This window comes from Aythya marila, assembly GCF_965140915.1.
Source record: "Aythya marila genome assembly, chromosome: 3".
Taxonomy (NCBI): domain Eukaryota; kingdom Metazoa; phylum Chordata; class Aves; order Anseriformes; family Anatidae; genus Aythya; species Aythya marila.
In genome coordinates this window covers 11,714,318-11,738,657 of record NC_139044.1, presented here as the reverse complement: position 1 = coordinate 11,738,657, position 24,340 = coordinate 11,714,318, and the positions used below count along the sequence as shown (strand labels likewise).

The following is a 24,340-nucleotide window of genomic DNA, read 5'->3' as shown; positions in this document are numbered from 1 at the left end:
AGTACAGCTCGTGCACAGAGAGCAGCAGACAGTTGTTCCTGGTTTTTAGCTTTTTTCCCTCCTGTTCAATTAAATTACACTGTCCTCACACTCTTCATTTAGATCTCCAATTCCATCCCAAATTATCCCCATCTGTAAATACATCTCACTACTTTTTCTTCGTTCATTCATTTCCAGTTTTGTCTGAGGATGTCTTGAGGGATTAAGTTGTGTATCAAACTTATTCTTTCCAAATAATCGCCGCCAGCTGTCTCAGAGATCAATCTTGTCCCTTTCTTCCTGCAGACAATTAAAACACTTCTTGTCCACGTGCAAAAGCAGTTCTCTGCCAGCTTGCATCTCTCCCTTCTTTGCACCCAAAAGAAAAATCCTTCACGTCAGGAAGTCAGATCTGCTCCTTTGGGCTCTGTGCTTGGTTTCTGTCAGGGGGTTGTCTCCCGCTCCTGACTCCAGCCCGCCAGCTGCTTTCGTGCCCTGCCTTCCCTGGCCACCTCTATATCCTGTCTGTGCCACGGGGTTTCTCATCTAAACTGGTGGCTGCGTGTTGTGCAGCAGAGATGTTTTCAATAGGAGGGGTACAGGTGTATGTGCAATCTCTCCTTGTCATGCTTACACCCACTTTCTGTTTGCAGTAACCCCTTGGGAGGATTGGAAACCCTGTGACCAGTCCCTAAAAGACCTCATTGCTGGGACCAGGCACCAAGTTTTATCCCGTAATGCAGGGAGACTTGGGTTTATCATAAATAGTTGCTCAGAGCTGTACTTGTCTTTGAGAGACAGAATTCTTTCCAGCAGCTCCATGACTTCATTTACCATCCTAGCAGTAACAAAAATAATTGTCAGAAGCAGAAGTTATTGGGTTATAGCCACGTGTAGACAAATCCATCCTAATGGCCTGTCAGTCACCCACTTAAAGGGACGAGGCTGTCTCCTCGAATAAATAAAACACGGTGCCCTGGAGTTGTAGCACAGCTTTATTTCTCGGAGAGAGAAGCTGTGAGTGCTCAACTTCCTCGCAGAGCTTTGCAAGTAAATAAAACCTGGCGCTGTTCCTGCCAGTGCTGTTGCGTGCGTACAGTGAAGTACGTGCACTGTTCCTTTTAACCCGGCGGACTCGAGCAGGAATAAAGGTATTTTTTTTTCAGGATTGGATCGCTGTGAATGCTCTTTTCAGCTCTTTCAGTGTTATGAGGTTAAATAAAATGAAATATTATGACATTGTGGAGGCCTCAGCTGAGCCGAGTTCTGTCTGTCGGGCTGTGCAGTGCCAGTCTGTTGCTTCAATTAGTTTTTAATTGCTTGGAGAGAGCTGAAGCCCCTTTCACAGCCTGGTGTGAATAAGGAGAGGAGGAGGCTGGTAAGGTTGGCTAAATCTGAGGAAACTCTTATAAAACCAACCCTTCAGCTTCCTCCAGCAAGAGCACTCTGCTTGGGTGGCTCTGTGAGGACGGAGGGGGGTGTTTATTTACTTGTGAAGGCTTCCCCAGTTTACTCTGAGGGGATTGTGTGCCGAGCGTGCCGCTTCCCTTGCCCTTCTCTCTACTTTTTCTTCTTGGGGTGGGCGCTGCCTCGCCGTGGGACACTCCCCAGCCCGCCCTGCGTGTCCCGGAGTGGACTCTGAAACACAGGAACTATTCAGCTCTGAACTTTTGTTCCTTGCTTTTAAGATATGCACGCAGCAGTAGGGTAAATAAAGCGGCCCTTGTTTTCTTCCTCCTGTTGTCTTTGTTTGAAAAATGTATTTCTGCTGCGCGCGGCTGGTGGAAGCGCATCGCCTCCCAGCTGGGAAGCCGCGGGGTTTGGCGCTCGGGGCACAGGATGGCTGCAGCTTTTGGCACCTGGAAACGTGTTGCAGGGATTCGGGAGCTGTGGGTTAAGCGTGAGCTGAAATAGCAGAAATGGCACTGCCATGGCTGGGGCTCCAGGCCCTGACTCGTGAGGCTTGCTGGGTTCAGGAGCGGAGCTGAGATGTCACCGTCCCTTAGCAAGCGTGTTCCCCTGCCTTCCTCTGCCCCGCGGTGCCACCGTGAGCTGCCAGCAGCCTCCTTTCGGGCTTGTAAGGTGAGCAGGGCAGTGCGTGCAGCTCCCCAGACACAGGGGGAAGGAAATAAAACCTGCCAGAGGGCAGGGACCAGCCACAGCTGCGGGCAGGAGCATCTCAAAGAGCTTGGGCTAACTCAGGGGAACTCAGCTGTGAGTTCACTGCAGGGCTTCCAGACACACGAGCCTTTGGGGTGACTCAGGAGTGCGAGCCCTTCTCAGCTATTGCTTCCAGCCGCCTGCGAGCCTCTGAAGAGGCTCAGAACCAATCCTTGTGTGCCTGCGGAGGTTCTCCGTGTGGTGGAGACTTGTTGTTGTGGGCCCTTTCTTATTTCTATCTGACTTCATTATGATTTAAGGAGACTTTCTTGAGGATTGCTGCAAAGCCATGGCCAGGCTGTGCAGCTGCTGACCTGTCTGCAGCTGCCGATCTGTGATCTCTGGGCTCCGTGTATTCATTTTAGCGTAAACTGGCTTTGGGTTTTGCTTCATGTGCACGCTGAGTCCTGCAGCCGAGCTGTGGGCTTTGTTTTGGGTGCGCTGCTGCATCAAAGCAGCACGTTGGCAGATTCACTCTTCCTTTTCTAAAGCATACGCTTTGAAAAACAGCTTTGGTGCTGACCAAACATCACAAGGGCAAGGTAATTTCCCGTTCCAGGGACAGCTGACTTAAAACACTTGGTGGCCTTTGCAGACCCCACCACATCACCTCAGTTTTGAGCCACACGTTACCACGATCCCCATTGCTACCTCTCACTTCCCTGGAGCCATCCTCGGGGTGGAGACGATGGTACTGATGCCTGTGCTTCTCAATCCAGTGCTGCGAGCTGGCTTTCCCCTCCCAGCTGCTCTTGGGAGGATGTGTTTGCGTGGTACTGTTAATATCAAAAGCCGAATTAAACGGAGGAATTGGGGAACCTGGACCACTGAGTGCAGTTGGCAGCACGTGGCGTGCTGCTGCTCAGCGTGTGCCGTGATCTCCCTTTAATTTCAGGGACTGCTCGTTAAGTGAACTCTGAATCCCTTTGTTCATGGCAGTGCATAAGGAGGGGATTTAAAACAAAAGAGAAAAGAGCTGTCACAACAGCTTCATTCCCTCTTCCAGCAAAGATCCACCTCAGCAGCCCGTGGGTTTCTACGCCAACCTGTTGCTGGTGTGTTTGCAGTCTGTTAGCACAGGGTTTAGCCCTGGCAGCTGCTGCTAACACCTGCCATCACTGCGGCTCTGGACTCGTGCTTCTGGGTGGGTGAGTGGATGTTCTTACCTGTTCAGCTGGGGTTTTTCTGCTTGTCCCTGCTGTCTTGTGGAAAACTGATGTAGTGGTTTGTCTCTTCCTGTAGGTAACCTGAACGGGAGCTGTTAAGCTGCAGAAAACTTGCAGGAGAACAAGGGTTTTTAATTGCCCCTATCTTGAAATGCAGATCGGAACTGGATAGAGCGCCGGCAATAAGTTGCTCTTAAGCAAGTGAATATTCATGAAACTTCCCCTTGCATTCCTTTATCTCCGACGTGTAAGAAAATGTTAAGAATGGGAAAGTCCTGACCCTGTTTTCACCACTTCCTCTCATACCACAAAAAGCAAAAGAATCGAGCTGAGGCGCATCGAGGATATTAACATTTACCGTTAAAGCCTTCTAAAAGGGCCTTTCTTTTAGATACCTGTGGGGGTGATGCTTTCATCCCCATCTATTGGGGTTTGTGTATGTAGAAAAAGGAGTTCTTCTGGGGGGCAGGCTTTGCTTTTCATTTTTCATTTACTTGCTGAAATCACTTCCTTTCCTCCTTTTAGATGTCTGCTTTGAGCCCTAGTGCCTGCACACGCTTTCAGAATACCAAGGCACAGACCATCTTAAAACCATCCAGGAATTATTTTTCTTTCCAATGGCGTTCTTTTTTTCCTCCAGTAAATGGGATTTGTCTCTCTTTTTTCATTTCTGAACTGCAAGATAAGCAAGAGTAATTTTAACCCCCAGAGTTCTCGTAGTGGCTGATGTAATTGTGGGGGTTTCTGACAGAACTGAGACAACGGTGTGCAAGCATGCGTAATGCCAGAAGTGTGGGCATCTAGCGCTTGAAACCTGCTTAGTCCTCGGCTGTAAAATTGTCCAGTAAACAAAAGAAAAGGTAAGGTAGAAAGCTTGGGGTGAGGTGCTGCAGGTGGCTGTGCCTCGTCTGCTTCCCCGCTGCCAGGTACAGGGTGCGGGAATAGGGAAATGCTCGCCTGTAGATTCAGTCCTGTTGTCTGGGGTGGGCCCTGATGGGGTACTTAAAAAGTGTCAGGTCTGCTGCCCTCTGGAAAAATGTGCTGCCTGGGGCAAGCAGAATGGATTTGCCTGAAATAAATTTTGGAGAAGCAGAGCACTTGTTTGGGGGGAAATGGAAAACTTCTTGTTTTAGCAGCAGCTGTTACGAAGGTGCTTGCTTGATTTGCAATCGAGTCAACAAATTTTAAGTGGGGGAAAATTTTTGAGCTACTCTCGACTATAAGAAGACCGCAGTCTACCTTAACTTCTGTCTACCTTTCTGTGAGAACTGTCGATATCTTTTATGGCTGATGGAGCCGTATTGGAGCCTGCTGCCTTGTTAGCCTTGCAGAAGGGCTTTTCTGCCCCCCTCTTCCTTTGGAATAGGTGGCCAGAGAGGAGGCTTGGTGAGGTTTGTCACAGGTCTTCTACATGTTTTGTTCCCTCAGCTGCTTTTTATGTGGATTATTTGCTCGTTGCAGTGTTGCTCAGTGATGAGAAGGATGAGCTGTGACATGAGCTGGGCTGTTGGGCGAGCAGAGGGGTAAGGAGCACGATGTAAGGCTTTTTGGCCTCTTTGAATGTCTTCGGATCTGCCTGTATGAGCAAATCCTGTTGTGTTTGGAGATACAAAACCAGTGACCTACATACGAGCAACTCCGATGCAAAGCAAAAAGAATTATTTCGGGGAACAGCCGTGGAGCCTTCTTGCATTTCTGCCAACGTCATCTCTTTGGTTAGCTTGTATTTTACTGCTGGGGTCTCAGCTTCCTTTTTGTGTGGCACAGCCCTTTCAGCAAAGCAGAAATTAATTAGGGGCAGGGAAATGCATTTATGGAAGCTGCTCACAGGACAGAGAAGTCTGTCACCTGTGTGATATGTACGGTTCAAGACCTAGAGGAAGTCAGCGTTTGGTGCTGAATTTTAAGAGGAGGGAGAGCCTGGGTGCTGGCAACAAACAGTGGAGGGGGTGGCAGTAGGTGTAAGGGACAAATCCTGTCTGTCCTTGTGTACGCTGGGAGGCTCACAGCTGTGCTGGGCACACAATTTAGTGGGGTTTGCAGTCACACTTTGCTTATAACCATGCGCCGTTTTGCTGGCAGGTTAAGTGGTTCTGAAGCAGCGAAGTATCTTGTCGTAGTGCCTGGTCCAGGACCTTATTCTCCTGTCGGGTACAATTCCTTTCAGCTTATTGTTACCCAGAAGCGTGCTGACCCAGCCAACCCTGATGACATTCCACCTTAAAACTGGAATTTTGGGTCCTGTGGAGCTTCCAGGCCGGATTTTGCTGAAGAGGCAACACACACAAGTATCCTCAGAGCTCATCTATATGCAGCAGCTCCCCTGTTTTCCTGTGCCTTTGCAATCAATGTCACGCAGCACCTATTCTTCCTTCAGACAGGAGATAGCAGCACACAAGTACCTTATCTGGAGGCATTTTCATGTAAATGGCTGCACAGCCAGTTGAAGCACTCGTGCAGCAATAGAAAGTGGCTTTATATTTTCTGTTGTACCCGAGCAACTGCTCCAGCTCGGAGTTGCTTCCCTAATTGGAGAAATTTTCTTGTCCCAGAAATTGTCCTGAGCAAGCCGTGATTATCGAAGATGTTGCTGAGCCTCTGTTCGTGTCAGGGGAGGAGAACTCCATCTTCCCTTGAATTTTTAAGTGTGAATCCTAAAAATAGCGGTGCAAATCATAGGGCAGGAGCTGGAGTCAGTACTGCGTGCTTGGATGTCACTAATGGCCCGTAGATGAACAAAACGAGGCTTTGCTCAAACACACATCTCAATGTTTCACTTGCCTAATGTGTAAGAGTCGCAGTTCTTTCAGAGCCTGTTTTAAAAGGGAGGTTACAGCTCCTCCTGATGAATGCTAATTACGATTTCACCTCTTTTTGAATGCTAGTGATAGTAACAATCATCCTGTTAAAGAAGAAAGCGAAATTTGAAGTGTTCCAGGGATTCTTTTTCTGCTAAGTGCAAACAAATGATGCAACTTAAATATTTCTGCTGTTAAGACTCAGGTAGAGAAAGCCTGGCTATTATCATCATATGATGTTTAAAAACAAAACCAAAGCAATAAGCAAAACCCCAAAACCTCCAAGTGCATTTGAAAGGAGCTCTCATACTGCATTTTCTATTCATAGGAGTATTTATAACTTCGCAAAGAAAACTGCATCGTGTGTGCCCCTCAGTGTCATTCCACCTGGTTCAAATTCACGTCTCAGGCTCTTCCAATTGAGGCTCCTCCTGCTGTCCACGTGCTGGGTTTTCCTCATGGGGTCTCTGTGCAGGTTGTTGGCCACGTAGGTGGCACGTGCCAGTTCGCAGGTGGTTGATGTGAAAAGGGAAGAATGCAGCACGCACAGAAGGACTTATGTGCTCTTAGGATTTAATGCGTTTATGCACAGTTCCAGGAGGATTGTAACACTTGATAGTATTTTTTGAGCTAATTATTGTATCAAAGCATGATTTATCTCTTCGGTTGAGCCTGGGAAGCTGGTTCTGTACGTGTGTGGCTGGGGAAGTTCAATCTTTTTCTGTCCCAGGGGAAGTTTCCCATCACAGCAGAGAAGTTGCTCACTATTCACACGCAGGCAGGAGCTGTGCAGTAGTCTTGTTGGAAGTAGTAGAGCTTGTAAGGCTATCTAGGTTTTTGGTTACTAAATGTAGTGGTAAAAATTCTTCTTGCTTCTCACAGAAATAATTCGGGCTGGGTCAGTTCAGCACCCTCCTTTGTTTGGAGCAGACTTGGTGAACTCTCTGCTGGTTTTTCTACGTAGGAGGGTTTGATTTCTGCAGGGGCTGGGAATGAAATCTTTTTTGCTTCTTGTTTTGTTCGAAACAGCGATCTGAACAACACGAGTCAGAAAATCACGGCTCCACGCTAGGCTTTCTTTCAGCTTCCCTGCTAACCGTAGACAAGCCATCTTTTCTATCACGCCCTAATTTGGGTGCACAAATCATCTTCCGTCAGCTTTCCTACAGCTTTACGTCCACAATTACTCATAAGGAGGATTTATGTCTGCTTTAAAGGCCAGAAGGCAGCAGCTCTCCCTTCAGTGGCACTGGAAGGAGCAAGGGAAGAGGCGCTTTGCTGGGCAGAAACCACTAGCGAGCGCGGAGAATTTGGGGCGCAATTCCTGCAGCAAGCTTTTGGCCGTGGGGAGGGGGCTCTTGTTTGCTTTCTGCTTATTTTTCTGTGAGTGATTTGGCATTATGAGAAGAGTGTGTGTCATGGGTGGGTGCCAGGGGGAGGGGAAGGAAGTGATGGATGCCTGAAGCGTGTCCTTGCCCTTGAGAGGCTTCGGTGCGGGAAGTTCAGGGGACCTGTGCTGTGTGTCAGAGCCCCTTGCAAGCAGTCGTGGCAGGCTGACTGACAGTTCAACCTCAAGTGCTTTAAAATAGAGGCATTTATGTAGAAAGCAGAGCGCTAAATGAAGGCCAAGACCCTGCTAAGCTCTGCGGAGGCTTCTGGGACTAAAGCGGGTAGGATGGAGCTCCGTTAGAGCCCCGGCAGGACAGAGGCTTATCGCTGCTCTGATACAATCAGAGCTGTTGGGATGTGCTGCTAAGCTCGTGGACTTCAAAACAGACATCCGCGGGCTGGATTAGAATCACGGATCCACCTTTTTTCTTCCCCCCCTCCATTGCAGCAGCATTTCTCCTGTGATTTATTTCCCGCTTGCATTTCAGGTGCTTTTCAGGTTCCTCTTTCGTGTTCCATCCGCAAAATCAGTCCCGAAAACTAATGCTGCATCTTTAGATCCCAGGGATGCTCAACCCAAGCGAGACATGAGAGCACGTCGATGTCCCTGCTGCTCCCTGCCACCTCTGCCCTGCTGCCACTCAGGGACAGGCTTCACCTGCAGGGTGACAGAGCCCCCCAAACCCTTCAGGGTCTCATGTGGCCCTGCTTGTCTCAGCGTGAGTCTCCTCATGGTCCCAGGGAGAGGCTGTGTGCATCACTTGGGTGCTCTGAGTTTGCTGCACGTGTTTACAGAAAGGCCTCGTGGCTCGGAGGCTGGGTGTCAGGGGGCAAAACGCTTCTAGGAGCTGTTGAGTGAGTAGCGTGGGCAGCCCTGCGCTTGGCAGAGGGAGTCCTGACCTTCTCCTGCTACAGTTTTAACAGGAATTAAAGCCTCGAGTCCACTAGGTTGTGTCCCAGGAGCTGCAGACCCTCTGCTGGACAGCACAGTGAGAAGAAAGCCCACGGCGAAGGCATCCTTACTGCGCGGTAGCAGGGGGTTGAAGCTCAAGAGCTAGCGATGCCAGCGCTCATCTGTCAGAGCCCAAGGGAGGAGGTTAAACGAACAGATCAAGCTGAGATAAGTGTTTTGAGCAAGGTCTTGTCTGTGCTCACACACCGGGTGAGCTAAGGAGAGCTGGCTTAGAGCACAAGTGCATAAATAAAGCCTTGTTGCGCTCTCGTGTGGGTGCTGTCATTCAGGAGAGGGGCTCCTTGCCATGGGTACGGTGATTTTGCTTTCCCCGAGTGCTGCTCCGCTGGCCTGCCTGGCCTTCCAAGCTCTCGTGTGACACGGTGGGGACTTGCCCCACGCGCCCAGCGCTGGCACAGCGAGGATCCGAGCGCTCCAGATCCTGCTGTGTTAAAACCTCGCAGGCTTCGGCTGTTAAGCCTCACTTGTTTTGAAGATGAAAAGTGCGTTTTGTGTCGAGTACGCTGAAATATGTGGAAAATCTCATTTTTTGCAGGACCCTGGGACTTTGCGTGCCCACACTTGGCCGTGTCGGTGTTGATGACTCTGCACATAGCTGCCTTTCCCACCCAGAGCTCTGCGTGCTGCTGAGATTGGGTCCTGTTCCCTTGATGGTTAGTTTGTAGAGTGGGCCTTTATTCGTTAGGTTTCTTTGCTCTAATTAGGGGTGTGTATCCAAACTCTGCTTTGAGATTTAATAATTTAACTTAGCTTCAGTTCATTACCGTGTTACCCTTCTAAAAGCTTGAAAGTATCACTTTTTTCTTTCTGTTTATCCACCTGCAGTGCCAGATCTCGCAGTGTGTGATCTGGGGGGAGGCAGGGTGATGTTCCTTGCTGGGCACAAGCGGGTGCCGCAGCAGGGCTGGGGACCTTGCCCTTCGCTTGGAAGGGACGCCCCGCAGCGCTCCGTGAGATGAGACGTGTGCTTTGCTTCAGGAACCGACCCAGCTTCCCTTTCTGTTCACGTTTCTGCTTCCAAGGAGAACCGCTCTTCACACCAGACACAGTTGTGTTTACAGATAAAAAAATTTTTAAATTAGAATAAAATTGAAATCTCGGGTGAGACAAAATTATTTAATCTCTTAAGCTGTGTGCTCTGTGGGATAGAGGGGCTCTGTCTCCTTATCCGTTTGCCTCATTTAATGGTACAAGACTGGAATCCAGCCTGCAAGACATCAAATCCACTTAATAAAAAAGCTGGACGGCATCCAGGAGTCTCTTCTGTGGCTGCAGATGTTACTTTACAAGATCCACCAGCAGACTAAAGCAGCCATCAGGCTGAAACAGAACCGGGCCTCGTGCTGCAGGGTGAGGAGGGCATGGATTTGGGGTGTCGTTGGTACCTGTAGTACCCACCAGGATGGCACGGGGTGGGGAAGAGTGTGTGAGATGGGTGACAAAGGGACTCGGGACTTGGAAACAGCCAATGCTGGTGGTGTCTCTACCTCTTCATCAGGTATCATCAGGAATGCAGGCAAGGAAAGGGCTGTGCTTGTTTTCAGCAGCTTATATCCAGAAACATTGAAGATGCAAAGGACTCCTGGTGCCTTGAGGAACGTCCTGCGATTGAATAGCGGTTGCCAGCTGTCTGCCTTCCAAGGAAGAGGCTGCGTGGGTCACCGTGCTGCAAAACCAAGTGTGAAGGGCCGTGCTCCTGGCTGCTTTGCGAGGATGGCTTGGCTGCAGGGCTGCCCTGCCCTTTGGAGGGCTTGGGGGAGCTCCTGACTTCAGCGAAAGCTACATCAGGTTGTAACAGAAGAAATACAATATATGAAGATTAATTAAAAAAAAAAAAAAAAAAAAAAAAAGCAGGCTGAAAGACGTGATGTATTTGTGTGTGTTCCCGTTCCACATCAGCATGGGTTCAGCTGTGCTGCAGGTTCAGCTTGCTTTTTGTTTTCCTTTCCTCTATAAATCAAAAGCCATGCTCTGAAACATTCATACTAAATGTGCTGCTCATTTCCAGCTTAGCTGATCCTGAAAGAATTAGTTACGGTCTTTTTCAGGTTGCTCTTGGGCATCTTACGAACAGCAGCGATTTGGAAAAATCTCTTTAAGATCCTTAGTTGTTGGTATATTTGGGTTTTGTTCGGTTTTGACCTTGAAATAGCATAGGTTTCAGCAATTGTATCCACAAATGAGGAATTTTGGTGTTTTCAAAATACAATTCACTTTGTCAAAGCTGTAAGATTTGTGGCAGTGGTGTGTTTTTTCTTGTTTTGTTTGTTTTCCCAAAATAGATCTTTGAGTTAGGGTTGTGTTGTTTTTTTTTTTTTCCCTTTTAGCTTTGTTTACCATATCCAGCTGTAGCGTTGGCAGGACTTGCTCAGTCTCTCGAGTATCGATGGGTTAAGGTGCTATTTTTCATCGCCAGTCCCTGCTGCTGGATGTGAGCCAGGGGTGGGACTGCGAGGGCATTAATTAAAAGGCTTGGTCCGTTTAAGTTCCTAAAAATGATCTCAATTCGTAGACTTCGGTGGATGTACAATTGTAGATGAAGAAACTGGTGGTGTAAATGTAGAAGCGGTGTTGCTTTTGAGGCTGACTTGTGTAATGAGAAGTGTTAACTTGTGTTCCAGGAGGCAGCTTGGAAGCCATGCGACAACTTAATTAAACAGATTGAGCAGGAAGAGGAGGAGTTGTTCCGAATTTGCACTCTTTGCAAGAGTTACTTAGCTGTAAACACTTAACCAACGCATTTCTTCCCTTCTCCTGGCCATGCCTTCATCTCGGAGCAGGTCTCAAAGGCCTCCAGCATGACATGGGGTGACTTGTGGGCAACGTGGTGGCAGTTTCTAATAGCCTACAACCTTTGAAACCATACGTGAACATTTTGTAACTCTGGCAATCGATGCTTTTTCTGACATGCAGCAGAATCACGGCTTTAATTCTGATTGCTATCCATGTGTAATTTACTGCTGTAAACTATCACGTTTGCTTATTCTCTTTTTGGCCTGTTGACAGTGTCATGAAGCACGGAGCACACGAGGTTTGTGGAGGCTTTTGGGGCTTTCAGTTGTGCGTTGCGCACAGGCGTGTGGCTTGGTTTGGGACCCGGGTGTAAACGCAAGGTTCCGTGCTTCTCCGCGATGTTTCGAAGCTGTGGCTGATTCTGAAGTCTTCAGCTGAACTGCTGTAGTGCTGTTATCCTCTGGTTTTTCATCTCTGGGCACGGCAGGATGATGGATTTGCCTCCGCTGATGCCCCAGCTACTGAGGAGGAAAAGAGAAGAGGAGTTCTTCCCCAAATCCAGGTGCTTTGCTGAAAGCAGCTGGCTCGTAGTCGTAGGATCACTTCACCAAGGTGATGCCAGCATCAGTGCTGTGGGAGGAGCTTGCCAGGAGCTTCCCTGGAAGCAGGTTCCTGCCTTTCATCACTGTATCTGTTACGGCTGTGGTTGAGAACTGACAATATTTGCAAAACCTGATCCCCCAGGCAGAGATAAGGAAAGCAGCTAGCAGCATGCTGCGTTTTCATTCCCTGCCTTTTTTTCTTTGTGATATTAATTTGCAAAAGCGGGCTGATGACAGAAGAGAAACCTCTAATTGGAGAACTTAATGTGCATGGACCAGGAGGGCGCACGTCTCCGAATAAATTAAGGATTAGTGCAGGACTCGGTCAAGTCATGGCTCAGGAAGCTAAGGGTGAGTTTGTATTGCAGAGAATTCATCACCCTGCACACCACAGGTCTGCCTCTTGGCCTGTTCCGTGCCGGTGCTGCGCTACCCAGCGCTAGGACACAGCTTTCTTTGGAGTGGACATCAAGAGTTTGCTTTGTCTTCATAGCTTCAAGCCTATACTCAGGTTTCTCAAACATTTCAGGTACTGAAGAGGAAGACTTCTGGGAGTCTCAGCACTCGTTTGCTCTCTGTAGGTGTCAGCCTTTTTCTGTTGGCTGTGAGCACCTCAGTTCTGTAAGCTGTGAACCTGACACAGGTGATGTGAGCTCTTTCTTCTAGACAAAGCCCCAGCTGGTGCCATTCCTCACTTGTTCTCTTTGCAGAAACTTGTAGGGTGTTCACAGTCTCTCTGCAGCTTCAGCGTGCTTTGTGTAGCCAAAACATAGCCTTAAAAAGCAAAGCAAACAAGAAAACCCTGGTGGGGTGGGGTTAGAAGGGAGCTTCAAAAGATGCACCTGCTCCTGCACATGCAGAACTATAATCTTCAGGGTGAGTCCACCCTAAAGGAGAGGAGGAGGATGGAGGCTTCAGACACCTCTGTCAGGATCCCAGTGTGTTGGAGCGGCGCATCGTACCCTGCAGTCCTTCCTTGCTTTAATTGTGCCTAGTAGGCTGTGAAGAATCTCTCTCAAAACTGTTTTACACAAATTAGAGGTAGAAAATCCTACTGCGTGTGTTACAGATCGGTTTCCTCACACTGTGGTTTTGGTGACATGTCCTCACCTTCCTTTTGCTCTGCAGCAGTTGCAGAAATACGTTTTTTTCCCTCTTCTGTTTCCAGATTGAAAGACAGACGAGCTTTCTGTTTGAATACTACTTCCAAAAAATAAATAAGGAAAAATGGAACAGGATCTGTTTTGTAATGGGGCCTGATTAAAATGGTCAGTGCCGTACCAAGAAGCCTCGTGCATGTTTTTAGTTCAGAAGTGTGGTGTTTAACCTGGGCATTTGCTTTCGTTGGGCTGAAGCTACATTTCAGGCAGCGTGCATTAAACTGTTTCATTGTGGTTGTGCTTTTTGTACCTTTTATGATAAACACACCTAGCATTTTGTGTCTGTGATGTTTCAAAATCAGAATGGCTAAAATGTAGTAGGTTAGACACCACCACTTGGTGCCTGTCTGAAAAACTCCCGAAGGCAGTGTGGTGAATGAGGAGCAAAGCTGGAATTTGGGTTCCAAATTCCTGGTTTATTTGTAAAAATTCTCTAAAACTGTGTTGCCTTGGTTGCTGTTACTGATCACTGTTTTATTATTTTACACCACGAGCAGGGATGCTGCTGAGGGGTGAGGTGTGGGGTGGCGAGGCTGCACCAAGTCTGCACGTGGCGCTGGGGTTTCGTTGCAGACAGATGAGCGAGCGCTTTGCCCTGTCAAACCAGCTTCTGAGCCTGCTGTTACGGGCGAGGTGAAAATGAGTTTGACTTGTAACAAGCGTGTGTTTGTTCACTTGGCAGCTGCCGGCCCCAGCTCTGCGGGAAGAGGAGCAGAGCGGGGAGTTCACGGCAGGTCAGGAGCAGGAGGACTCGTCGGGCAACGCACCCGCTGCAGACTGAAAGCTTTTCAAAAACTGCTGATCCCTCATTGCGACGGAGAGGGCTGCGTATTCTGAAAAGGAACATAAAAGAGGAAAATCAGGGCTCTGAGAGAGATCTGATCCCTGGTAGCCTCCTGGGAGCTTTCCACTGTAAAGCACCGGGCTGTTTTGGGGACTGAAGGTGTGCCTGAGTGTCCCTGATAGCCTGAGCCACAGCTGGCTGCTCTGACAGCTTGGCCTGGGCGTTGTGGTGCTGAAGTGCTCCAGCTTGGCCTGCCTGGGGAGGCTGGTTTTACAGGTGGGCTCAAACAGCTCTTGCTTTCTGTTTTTGTTTGGTGCAGAGCAGTGGGAAGCGTTCCTAGGCTCTGGTGTGGTAGGATGGGCGGTGTGAACGTGCAGACCAAGCAGTGCTGGCCTAAATGTCTGCCTGGTGCAAGTGTCTGCGATTGTAGAGATCCACTGGGTCCTGCTGGTGGAGTATCCTAAGCTCTGCCTTGGGATGAGTGAGGCTGAATTGGATCACACACAGAGTGCTTTACGTGGAGGGCAGATGCATGTGACAAAATCCAGGGGCTGGTCGAGGTGCTAGGGTCAGTTTTGTCTTCTGCAGTATGAAATTCCGCTGAAAAAAGCTTTAAGAACAGGTTTTGCTACCAAATCCTCTGGAGTTTGTTTTGCTCAAGACTCTTCGCTGCGATAACTCCTTGAAAAATGAAGCTGAATCTGCCCTTGTCTCTTGCTCTGAATAATGGATGAACCGAGGCTTTGTTTAATCCCGCTCATTCTGCAAACTTCATTTGTATTTGGTTTAAGAAAACCAAGCCATCAGCGGCACATACTACACATTCCATGCCCAGCCTCACAAACAGATGCTGTGCAGGCTCAGTGGGTCTGACAGCACTCGTGAAATAATCACAGTGTCTCGCTTCGCCCCTTTTAGGTTTTCAAACCAAGCAAAGCCAAACTAGAGCTCCTTAGGACAAGCAAAACGTAATCTTGAGACAAAGAAGTTTTCTTTGTCTCATTCTCATGTTTCCCATTCTCATGATTGCTTTTTTGAAATTTCCCAGCTTCCTGAAGATTTTCAGATGGTGGCAGTGAGAGAAGAGCAAGCTTTGATGTCTACTAGAGGCTTGGTGCCTAGTCAGAGAGAAACAAGGCTGGGAGGTGGCCACTGCGGTGCAGGTACAGCCTGACGTGGTAACACCCAGGGGTGCACGAGTGGCCACGTCACCCATCCTGGCTCAACTTGGCATCTCGTTTGGTCAGGCTGAGTGATGCGGGGTGGTTTGAATAGTGGCTGGCAGCATCCCTGATGGAAGGGAAGGGGGAGTGGCAGAGAAAACCCCAAACTCAGGCCTGAGAGGCAGAGCTTCACCTTGAAAGTACCTTCAGTGGGCTTTACCTGCGCGGCGTTTTCTTCTCACTGTTCCTGGCGTGCAGTCAGCGCTGTGCTGTGCCTTCGCTCAGCAAGAGGGCTAATTTGGCAAAGGCAGCAACGTGTGACATCACCTCAAGGTCTCTTTAAAGCCCCACTGGTGACTCACCTGGCCGTGCTGGTGTTGTAGCAGCTGTGGAATTTCATTGATAGCCACCAAGAGGAAATGCTGAAGGAAGAAGCTCAGCGCGAGGAGGCGGTTGCTTGGTTAGTTCCTTGGCTAATGGTAACACGCAGCCCAAGACCCAATGCAGCAGACTACTCTGCAAAGACAGCTTTTCAAAGTAATTACTGGTAAAATTTGTAAAATGAGGAGAAAATAGCATTCATCCTGAATTACTGGTGGTGCAGAACCGATGGCGTGTATTTTTAAGAGGCTGCTGAAGAGCCCTGATGGCATTCCAGCAGTCAGGTAGAAAGCTCTGGGCTGCTGAGGAGGGAGGCTTGCTTCCTAATGATCATTTCTCATGTTGTGCTGGTGTGCACAATGCAGAGGGGATGAAAGGTTTAAAAAAAAAAAAAAAAAAAAAGTCTTATCGGTAGTACTTTGACTTCAGTCCTCAAGTAATTATTTTTATCCTTCAATAGGTGCATCTGCGTGCTATTGTGCCAACGCTGCTGCTCCTCTTGTTAATTATACTCCTTTATGCTCGCTTCACAGGAGTAATCTCGCAGTCTGTCGTAATTAATGCAGTTCTAATCAAACACGGTAAGAGAAAAGTAGCTCCCCCCAAAAAGCTCAGCTCAACACAGGCAAGTAGATGCCAAAACAAGTATGCAGCCTGCATGTCTGTCCGTGTACATCCCCAAAAGGTACCTCCTGCATCACAGGCACATAAGGATGGACGTAGTTAAATGTAACCAGCCCTTGTTATGAACAAATCCTTGCATGTCTGCTGCCCTTCAACCAAGGGGCTGTTCGTATTTGGTCTTGTTGTTGGCTTCAGTGGCCTTAATTCAAGTTCGGGGCATTTGTGATGCTTTCCAGCAACAGCTGCTAAACGTGAAGTCTTGTGTGGGTTTCTGCTTCCAGCCGGTGGGTTTGGTGGAGCAGGGTGTATCTTTCCTGGCTCATGTTATCTGTTTCTGCTCAGAGATTTACAAAACAAGAGCTAGCAGGAGACCGATACCTTTTATGTCCTTCTCTCCCAAATGATATTTGGAGAGTTCTGTAATCAAAATACCATGCCAAATATTTCCTGGAATCAGCAAACCAAACCCCAGAAGACCTCGCCTCTTGCACAACCTCCCTTTCAATCAGTGAATTTTGTGGCATGTAAGGTGATGAGCAGATGATGCAGTTCTTTCCAGTCTGTGGAGTGTTTTTACTGCTTTATTAAATAATTGTGGATGTGAGGAGCTCTGGTTCCAGTATTTCTTCTTTTTTTTTCCCTAACTCAGTTGTTTTAATAGGAGAACTGAAAGTACCAGAACCGTAACTTCTGTCTGACAGGAAAAGCAGGCGTGCTTTTCAATGATAGATGTCTTGTTAATCTGTGTTTTTATTCTCCTATTATCAACTTTGCGGGGCGATGACAAAGCTTTCCTGAACCACAGGCTCTGAAATCCCTGTCTTCCCCATTGTTTTGCTGAGCAACTTTCACTTATCGCTTGTAAATAATACAATGAGCGTTGCCATAAACTTCCCTTTTCTCAGGAGTTGGTTTCCTCTTGCGAACCACACACACACGAGTAGATGCTTCTCTCCAGGCACCTTCCTTCAGCTCCCAGGGGCTGCCCCCAGTGAAGCCAGATCCCCCTGAAAGGTTGGTTGAATTGTACGGATTGAAGGAATTATTTAACCTGGAGATGCAGCGGTTTGACAAAACTTCCCTTCTAGCCCCAGCCCTGTCTTTGCAGGGGGAGCAGCGGGTATTTCCTTACCTCGAGCACCCCGACCCAGCTGGAGCCGAGCAAGCTGGTGGCTTGGAGGGATGCGAAATGTTCTTGTGCAGCACAGGAAATTAATTTGATTCTTTATAGCTGCCCGCTGGTGTTTGTTCAGCTTGCAACGCAGCACATGCTGTATTTGGAACAATTTCTGAGATTGCAAAGCACACTTAGTGAAAAAAAACACAACCGAATCCCATCTTCAGCCCAACCCTTCAGAAATGACCTGATTTCCTTGTGCTGTGGATTAACGAGCAGCCCAGGTTTGTGATGTGCAGGAGGCGAGAAGGCTGAAGAACGAAATATTATTGAAATGTTTGGAATGAGTGCACTGAATTACGTGGCTTGGGTACTTCCTAGCATTGTGGCACGCTCCTCACCTCCATCCTAAAATGTGAGCTAGGCTTTCCCTTCTAGAAGTGCATTGGCACGGAGGAGCAGCAAGCAGGTTGCAGAAGAGGTGGTTTTCTGTGGCCTCTCTTGTAAAACCATCCAATGAGGTATTTTTAAATGGCTGCATTTGTGACTTTCTTGAAGAAAAAGCCTTAGGAAAACTGCTGTTGGTGTTGTGGTTCAGTTGAGCGCATGGCGCACCGAGCAGGGAAGCTCAGCCCGTGGGATCTTCTCCTCCCTCCTCTCCCCGTTGCGTTTGGCCAAATTTTCGCTCTCCATCTTGTGCTTACCTCTCTCGTTTTATTTTGGCAAAGCTCCTCTGCCTCTGGCTTTCTCAAACCCTCGCAGCTGAAGGAGATCTGTGTGCTCAGTGCTTAACAAAATAAAGCGACTGCAGAGAGCGCCTCGGGGAGCGAGCGGGTGCTGCTGCTGCTCCCCTATCAGCAGGGCTCCTTCTCCATCTGAGCTGAGTCTCGTTGTTTTTTTCACGTTAGTGGTTTCTTTTTTTTTTTTTTTGTGTGTGTGTTCCTGGCAGAGGGGATTCTTGAAGATGGGGAAGCAAATCCAGTCTTGGTGGCAACTGTGTGTACGTGACACCGCTCCCACTCGGGAGCTGCGCGGAAGCACCAGCTGGCCCCGGCAGGCTGTGGAAAACAGAGCGATGCCGTGCTTTAAAGAGAAATGAAAGAATTAAAATGCAATGCAAGGCTGGTTGGCAGCCTGGGACACGTGTGCAGGTATCACAGGAGAGGACTGCCCACCTTCTGCTGCCCACGGCTGATTGTTTTATGTCCAGATGCTGTAGGCTTCCTGCACTGGGGCTTGTCTGTGCTCAACAAATGCTTTGCTATTTAAATTTTTCAGAATAACAGTGGTGCATCCGCAGATTCTTTCACTTCTCCACTTCTCTCAGGTAGCCCTCCTGCTGGTAGCACGCCAAGGGCTGCCTGTGCCCTTCACTTCTGCGGCATATCCAGCACGCGAGGGGATCTGGGACCGTCAGCAGAAAAATCCCTTGTGATGCCGCGGTGCACAGGGCGAGATGAAAAAGGTTCCTGGAGGGGATGGCAGAGCCTCTGCTGTCACCAGGCCTTCACCTTTGTTTTTTTGGCCCAAAGTGCTCTTCCTCTGGGCCCTGGCCAGCGCTGTCCTGCCTCTTCCTGCCCAAGTTGTTGCTGTGGGATGCCTGGGACGTGGTCTCATGCTTGGAAAGGGAGTCATCGCAGCAGCCACTGGCACTGCAGAAATGGAACTTGTTGTTTTCCATCCCTCCTCTTGCTTTTGGCATTAGTCTGTGCTCAGAGGCAAGCTCAGGATGGAGTGAGTTGAGGTTAAACTCAATCTGCTTCACAAGCAGATTTCTGAAATGGACACAAGTCAGCTTTCAAGTGTGAAATGAAACAAGTCCAGGAAAAGTTGTTTGTCGCGGGCTGGAGGTTTGGGTTGCCTTGCTTCAGGGAGGTCACTTGGGGACATTGCTTTTTCTGGTGGCACAGGCACAGCTCCCCCAGAGCTGACAGAGGGTATGAGGTAGTGAGAACCTGCCCAAGTGTAACAGGTTGTCCTCATTTACTGAGCAGGGCTTTATAAGGGAAGCCCCAAGCAGAGCCAACGAACACTTCAGGCTTCCTGAACAAGCCCTAAGAGTGAGCTGACAATTTAAAACGGGGCAGGTTCTTTCCTTTTCTCCCAAGCTGGAAATGAAGAGAAATGTTAACGGAGGAAGGTGCAAATACAGAACAGCCAACAGAAGCCACTGTCCTTACGCCCTGCACAGCAACTCTCCTTTACCTGGGGCTCTTCCTCAGGATACCTGCAGTTTGGGGGGGATTTTGATGTAAATAGTAGGTGATCTCTTAGTTTTATTGCAGCCTGCCTGTCATCGCCAGCACTTCAGCAGCACCTGGACAAGCTCTCAGCCTGGTAAACCCATTGGCTTTTCAGCATAAAAGAGCTGGCTATGAAGTAGCTGTGATCTCCCTGTGATTCCGAGTGCTTGCGTGGATTTTATTGGGATGCATCTTCCCATGAATGCTTCGAGCATGTAATATTTTCACTTCTCTGCACCCTACGTTCTCCCCCCCACACCATAATTTTCTAGCAGGTAACAGACTTTGCTCTTGGCTGTGGAAAGGCAGGGATTTTTACAGTTGCATCTCAAAAATGACAGTAGTGATTTCGTCGCAGCTTTGGCACGTTTCAGCGGAGATGTGAGCTCTGCTTGCAGCCCTTGGCAGCACTGGGCTGGCTGATGGAAGTTGTGTCATCCGCCAGGAAACAACGCGGAACGGGGGGTCGGGAGGCTCCGGAACAGGGGTCGTGGGTCTGGAAGTGGGACCAGAAGCGTGGTCACAGGATGGGAAGTGGATCACGGGTCAAAAAAACCTTAAGTCCTTGTCAAAAATTACCCAGAACAACCCTAGAACTGATAGGGCTGTATTCACCGAGACAGAAATCTTCAGAAGTTTGAAGAGAAAAGAATTTATGCTGTATTGAGTTTCCATCTCCATTCCTTACAAATGCCAGATAAACAACTGCTTGGAAAGCCACGATACATTTCAGCACGCTTCGCCTTTGGAGTAGGAGTCGAGGAAGCTCTGATTTATCTGTCTGCAGTCATCCAGGGAGATGTTGGAGTGATGCAGTACTTCATTCTCTTGATTTTTTTGAGGTATTGAAGTAGGGAAAGTAGTCCTCTGGGCACAAAAAAGTGCAATCACCTGTTTGCATTGCTCCTTAGCAGAGTCTTTTCAATCTGCCTGCTTAGAAATTCAAGCTGGAGTTTGCATTGATGTTTATTTTGGTGCTGGATTGTTTCAAAGGTGTCTTTAAAGAGGCTGGATTTGCAGAAGTGAAGTGTGGGCTGAATCCTGTTCGCTGCCCTGCGGGGAGATGCCTGCAGGCAAGGAGAGGAGAAGGAGGATATTAGTGTGCTGAATGAAGGACAGCCTTTTTCTATAAATACAGCCTTATTTTTCCTGCTAAATGACTGCTTCCAAGAGTACTTTTAGATAAGCTATTTTTAAGAGATAACGTATCCTCTAATGATGTCATTATGTCTGTCTAGCAAGAGTTTTAATATAAACTGTTTTCATATTGATTTTGTTGTAAATGAATCTGTTTCTTCCTTTTTTCAACAGGCAGCCAGATAAACTCGTGGTGGTTTGGACAAGAAGAAGCCGAAGAAAATCCTCTAAGGTTAGTTAATTGCTCATTAAGTCCCAGCTCTGGTGACAAGCAGTCTCAGCTCTTGGAAGGACCAGTCTCTTGAGTGTGGCTTGCAGCAGGAGAGATGAGAAATATTTTAATTTTCTCTTTTCCTTTTAACTGAGTTTAGCTGTAAAGCTGAAAATAAGCTGCTGTTGATGTCAACGCTAATTTATGGAAACACTTAAGTCTGATTTCTGCTTTGGTTATCTGTTTAGTGCAAGTGTGTCATCAGTTCAATATCAGTTGCTAATTCCTAGGCAAAATTAGAAAGGAGAATGCTTCCCTCCTAGAAGTGTCTTGAAGGCAATATATGTAGTAAAGAATCTGCCACCCATGCAATAGACCAAGTGTGAATAAGAGACTATTTTACAACTAGAGAACACTACAAACTGAAAAGAATACAAGCAGGCTCCTCCAGCCCTGCTGTATACCTTAGAATTAAATTTTAATGTTTTATTCCTCCAAACACCGTGAGGAAGCCTGCGAGTTTGTGTCTTGTAGCTAATGACCGGGTAGCCTGAAGGAAGGCATGTTCAAGTGAAGTCTGCCCAATATTTGGGCCTTCATAAAGCTGCTTTTGCATGGAGTTGGGTTTATTCTGTGCAACAGTCTACAAGCAGAGTAGCTCTCTTTCCTTTGAGCTTCCCTGTACTTTTCTTCCCGCAGCAATGAATCTGCGAGCCTTACAGGACTGCTGTCCCTGTTAAGAGGCGCTCAGTTTTTGTCTAGCCTGCTGGCTTTGACCGCTGTGGGAGCGAGATGCAGTTATCCTGTCTGGAGCCTCCTTTGGGTCTGAGAAGGGGACGGCGAGACAGACGGTCTGCTCGTGTGGTTCTGTTTCCATAGAAAACGAAGCTAAAAAACACACGTCCTACATTTGCACTGAAATTGGAACAAATGGCAGAGATTTCTAAACGTCTGCGGTGTCTAATATGGCCGTGTCTTGTGTGGCATTAAATTACTGCCTAATTAGTGTACAGTCTGCTGGTAGTGGTGGCAGTCAGTTGTCCTGGTGCCTGGGGAGGGGGGTAGGATGTTTCCCATGCACAGCAGGCCAGCAAAGCTTTGTGAGTGCTGTTCATGTTGGAGGATTTCTTCTGTCAGCTCGTGTCCTCTGGTGTAGGGCTGGCCCCTTCTGTCCAGAAGTTGCCAGGTGAGCCGTGGGGAAGCTGGAAAGAGCTGGAGGAAGGAAGTGTCCTAGCCCCTGGGTGGGTTTGTGAGGGTGCTCTTGTTTCCTCCATCCCCTTGAGCAGCAATTTTTCCATATAGCTCAGCAACACGTGCTCGTTCCCCTGCCCTACAGCAGTTGCCTTTTACCCTGGTGAGGCCTGTGGCATGTGATCTTCAGAAGAGGAAGCTTGGGAACAATTCTTTAAGGTTTCAGTTAAACAGACACGGTGTAAGCTGGTGTGTGTAACTCAGTAATTTTCCCAAGAGCTCTGGGAGAGAGGGCTCCCACGCTGCAGGAGATACCCTGACACTTCTATGCACTGAAGAACCTAAATGTTTAGAAAAGGTGATACACATTTCCTACAATTTTTCCTCAGAAGACCATTATCTATTTTTAAACTGGTACTCCTCTCTTTCCTGACTTCTTTTTCTGATTGTCATGTGCATTTGCTGTATTTTGTCTTTTAACCCGAGATCTAAACTATTCTGAGGTGTCTTTTCTAAAGCCCTGCTACTGCCTGAAGGTGACCTCACAACCTAGTGCCTGTTCGAGTGCCTGCATCCAAACTTCTGCTTTGGGGTATGAAACCCCAAAAGTATTACCTGCTGTGTAAACAAAAGGGTGTGAGCTTAGGCTGGCTCCTTTTCCAAGATAACTGTTGTGGAGCACAGCTAGTCTGACTATCCTTCTTGCACTGAAGGATCAAATAGCTCAAGTTACACTGAAATTACAACCTGTTGTATATCTGGCTCCTAACTTGTGATGTAAATGTCCCTTGTGGCTTTTCTGTTTGTTTCCTTTAATTTCTGCAGAACGGAGAGAAAAGGTAGGGTAGAACGGTAAATTCAATATTTACACAGCCACCGTAACCTGGAAGAGCTGAGTGAGAAGCAGGATATTTGCCCATAAACAATTGGATTGTCGAGATCTAGGAGATGTTGAGGAGCAGGAGGCCTGACAAAATCCAGCGGAGCTTTGTGAAGTGTTGGGTTTCTGCCCGTGCTGTTAAGGGAACGATGCTGAAGGCTCCGGTGGCAACGTTTCACTGAGCCAAGAGGATTTACCAACTCCAGCTCAGCTTTTGGATGTAAGGTGTGTTTGTCTTCCTGCCTCTGTCCTTTCTCTTCCTAACCAGGCAGCGGATTCAACTCTCAGATAAACTGACAGATTTACCTGAGACTCAGAATCTCTCTCTTTTTAATAATTATTTAATTCATGCCTAGTAATATCCCACAAAGGTGCGTTAAAAGAGGTTGAGTGGCCTGGAGGCCTTGGCCGAGGATAGAGTTAATTTTAAAGCTTAGTTGGTTGATACGATTTGAGCTTTTTGGGTCCAAGACTGCAGATCAATAAATGTTCTTGATCTCTTAGTCATCCTGCCAGTAAAATACTTTATTCAACATATTTGTTTCATCTAATTGCTTTCTTGGAAGCAAGTCAAATGATTATTTCCTCTTTATTTTTGACAGACATTGGGAGCAGAGAGTACATTGCATTAATAATTTTCTGTGTTTTTAAGCCTCTTTGAGGAGGAAGATGGCTGAGATTTTGCTGTAAAAACTTCTGCGGAGGCTGTGATTTCTTTTCTGAATTTTTCTTTTAGTCAGTGACAATGGGGGATGTCCCTACCAGACCAGTACTGGACTTGCAGGATGCCTGAGGTTGGAGGGGACCTCTGGAGGTTCCTTGTCCACCAGCAGGGCCGCCTCCAGCTGCTTTTGAAGATCTTGAAGGTTGAATATTCCACATCTCTGGGCAACCCGTGCCAGTGCCCCATCACCCAAACAATGCAGAAGTGCGTCTGGTGGTCGGGGAACCTCCTGTGCCTCTTGTCCTGGCACTGGGCACCGCTGAGGAGAGCCTGGCTCAGGCTTTTCTCTCTCCCTTCAAGGTCCCCCTGGGCCTTCTCTTCTGGAGGCTGAGCTGGGACTGTTCAGTTTCTCCTCTTCCGAGAGATGCTCTAGTCCCTGATTCATCTTAGTGGCCTTGGCTGGACTCTTTCCAGCAGCTCCATCTCTCTCTTCACCTGGGAAAATGGAAGAGATAAAGTAGTCAAAAATGTAGTCCAGCTTTACAGTCGTGTAACAGTCCTGTGTGCGTGTCCTGGCACTGGCCTGCCTAACCAATGTAACCTTAGGATACCTTTAAGCCAACAGCTGAGCTCTTGATGTTCTTTCAAGCTCCTTTTTTTCTTTTTTTTCCCCCTGTGATTTTGATGTCGGCACCTTCTGGCCTGCATACTTTCCAAGTAGGCTACTACGAGTCTCTTAATTATTTAAAAATAAATAAATAAATCACGAGTGGGCTTGCTACAGCTCTTCAGAGCCCTTCTACACCTTCATCAACATCCAGGGTTTAGGCAAGGTGGAACCTCTGGCAGTGCCTTGCCTCAACTCCTCTCCTCTCCGGTTCCCTGTCATGGCTTCTTACCTCCTGCTGCTTAGGCCCTGGGTTTTTGGACTTGCCCTTGTTTTGAGCAGGGGAGGAATGTCTTTGTTCTGGTGTAGAACAAGGAA

At 48.0% G+C, this 24,340-nt stretch overlaps 1 protein-coding gene across 10 annotated transcripts in view; it reads left to right on the top strand.

Annotated features, from left to right (window-relative positions):
• Positions 1–24,340, top strand: part of EHBP1 (EH domain binding protein 1) — a 207,964-nt gene that overhangs the window by 5,963 nt on the left and 177,661 nt on the right. For all 10 annotated transcript variants that reach the window (XM_082757350.1, XM_082757349.1, XM_082757356.1 and 7 more), the window contains exon 3: positions 20,584–20,641. In XM_082757350.1, coding sequence (XP_082613476.1) covers positions 20,584–20,641 — 58 coding nt within the window. The remainder of the gene's footprint in view (positions 1–20,583; positions 20,642–24,340) is intronic.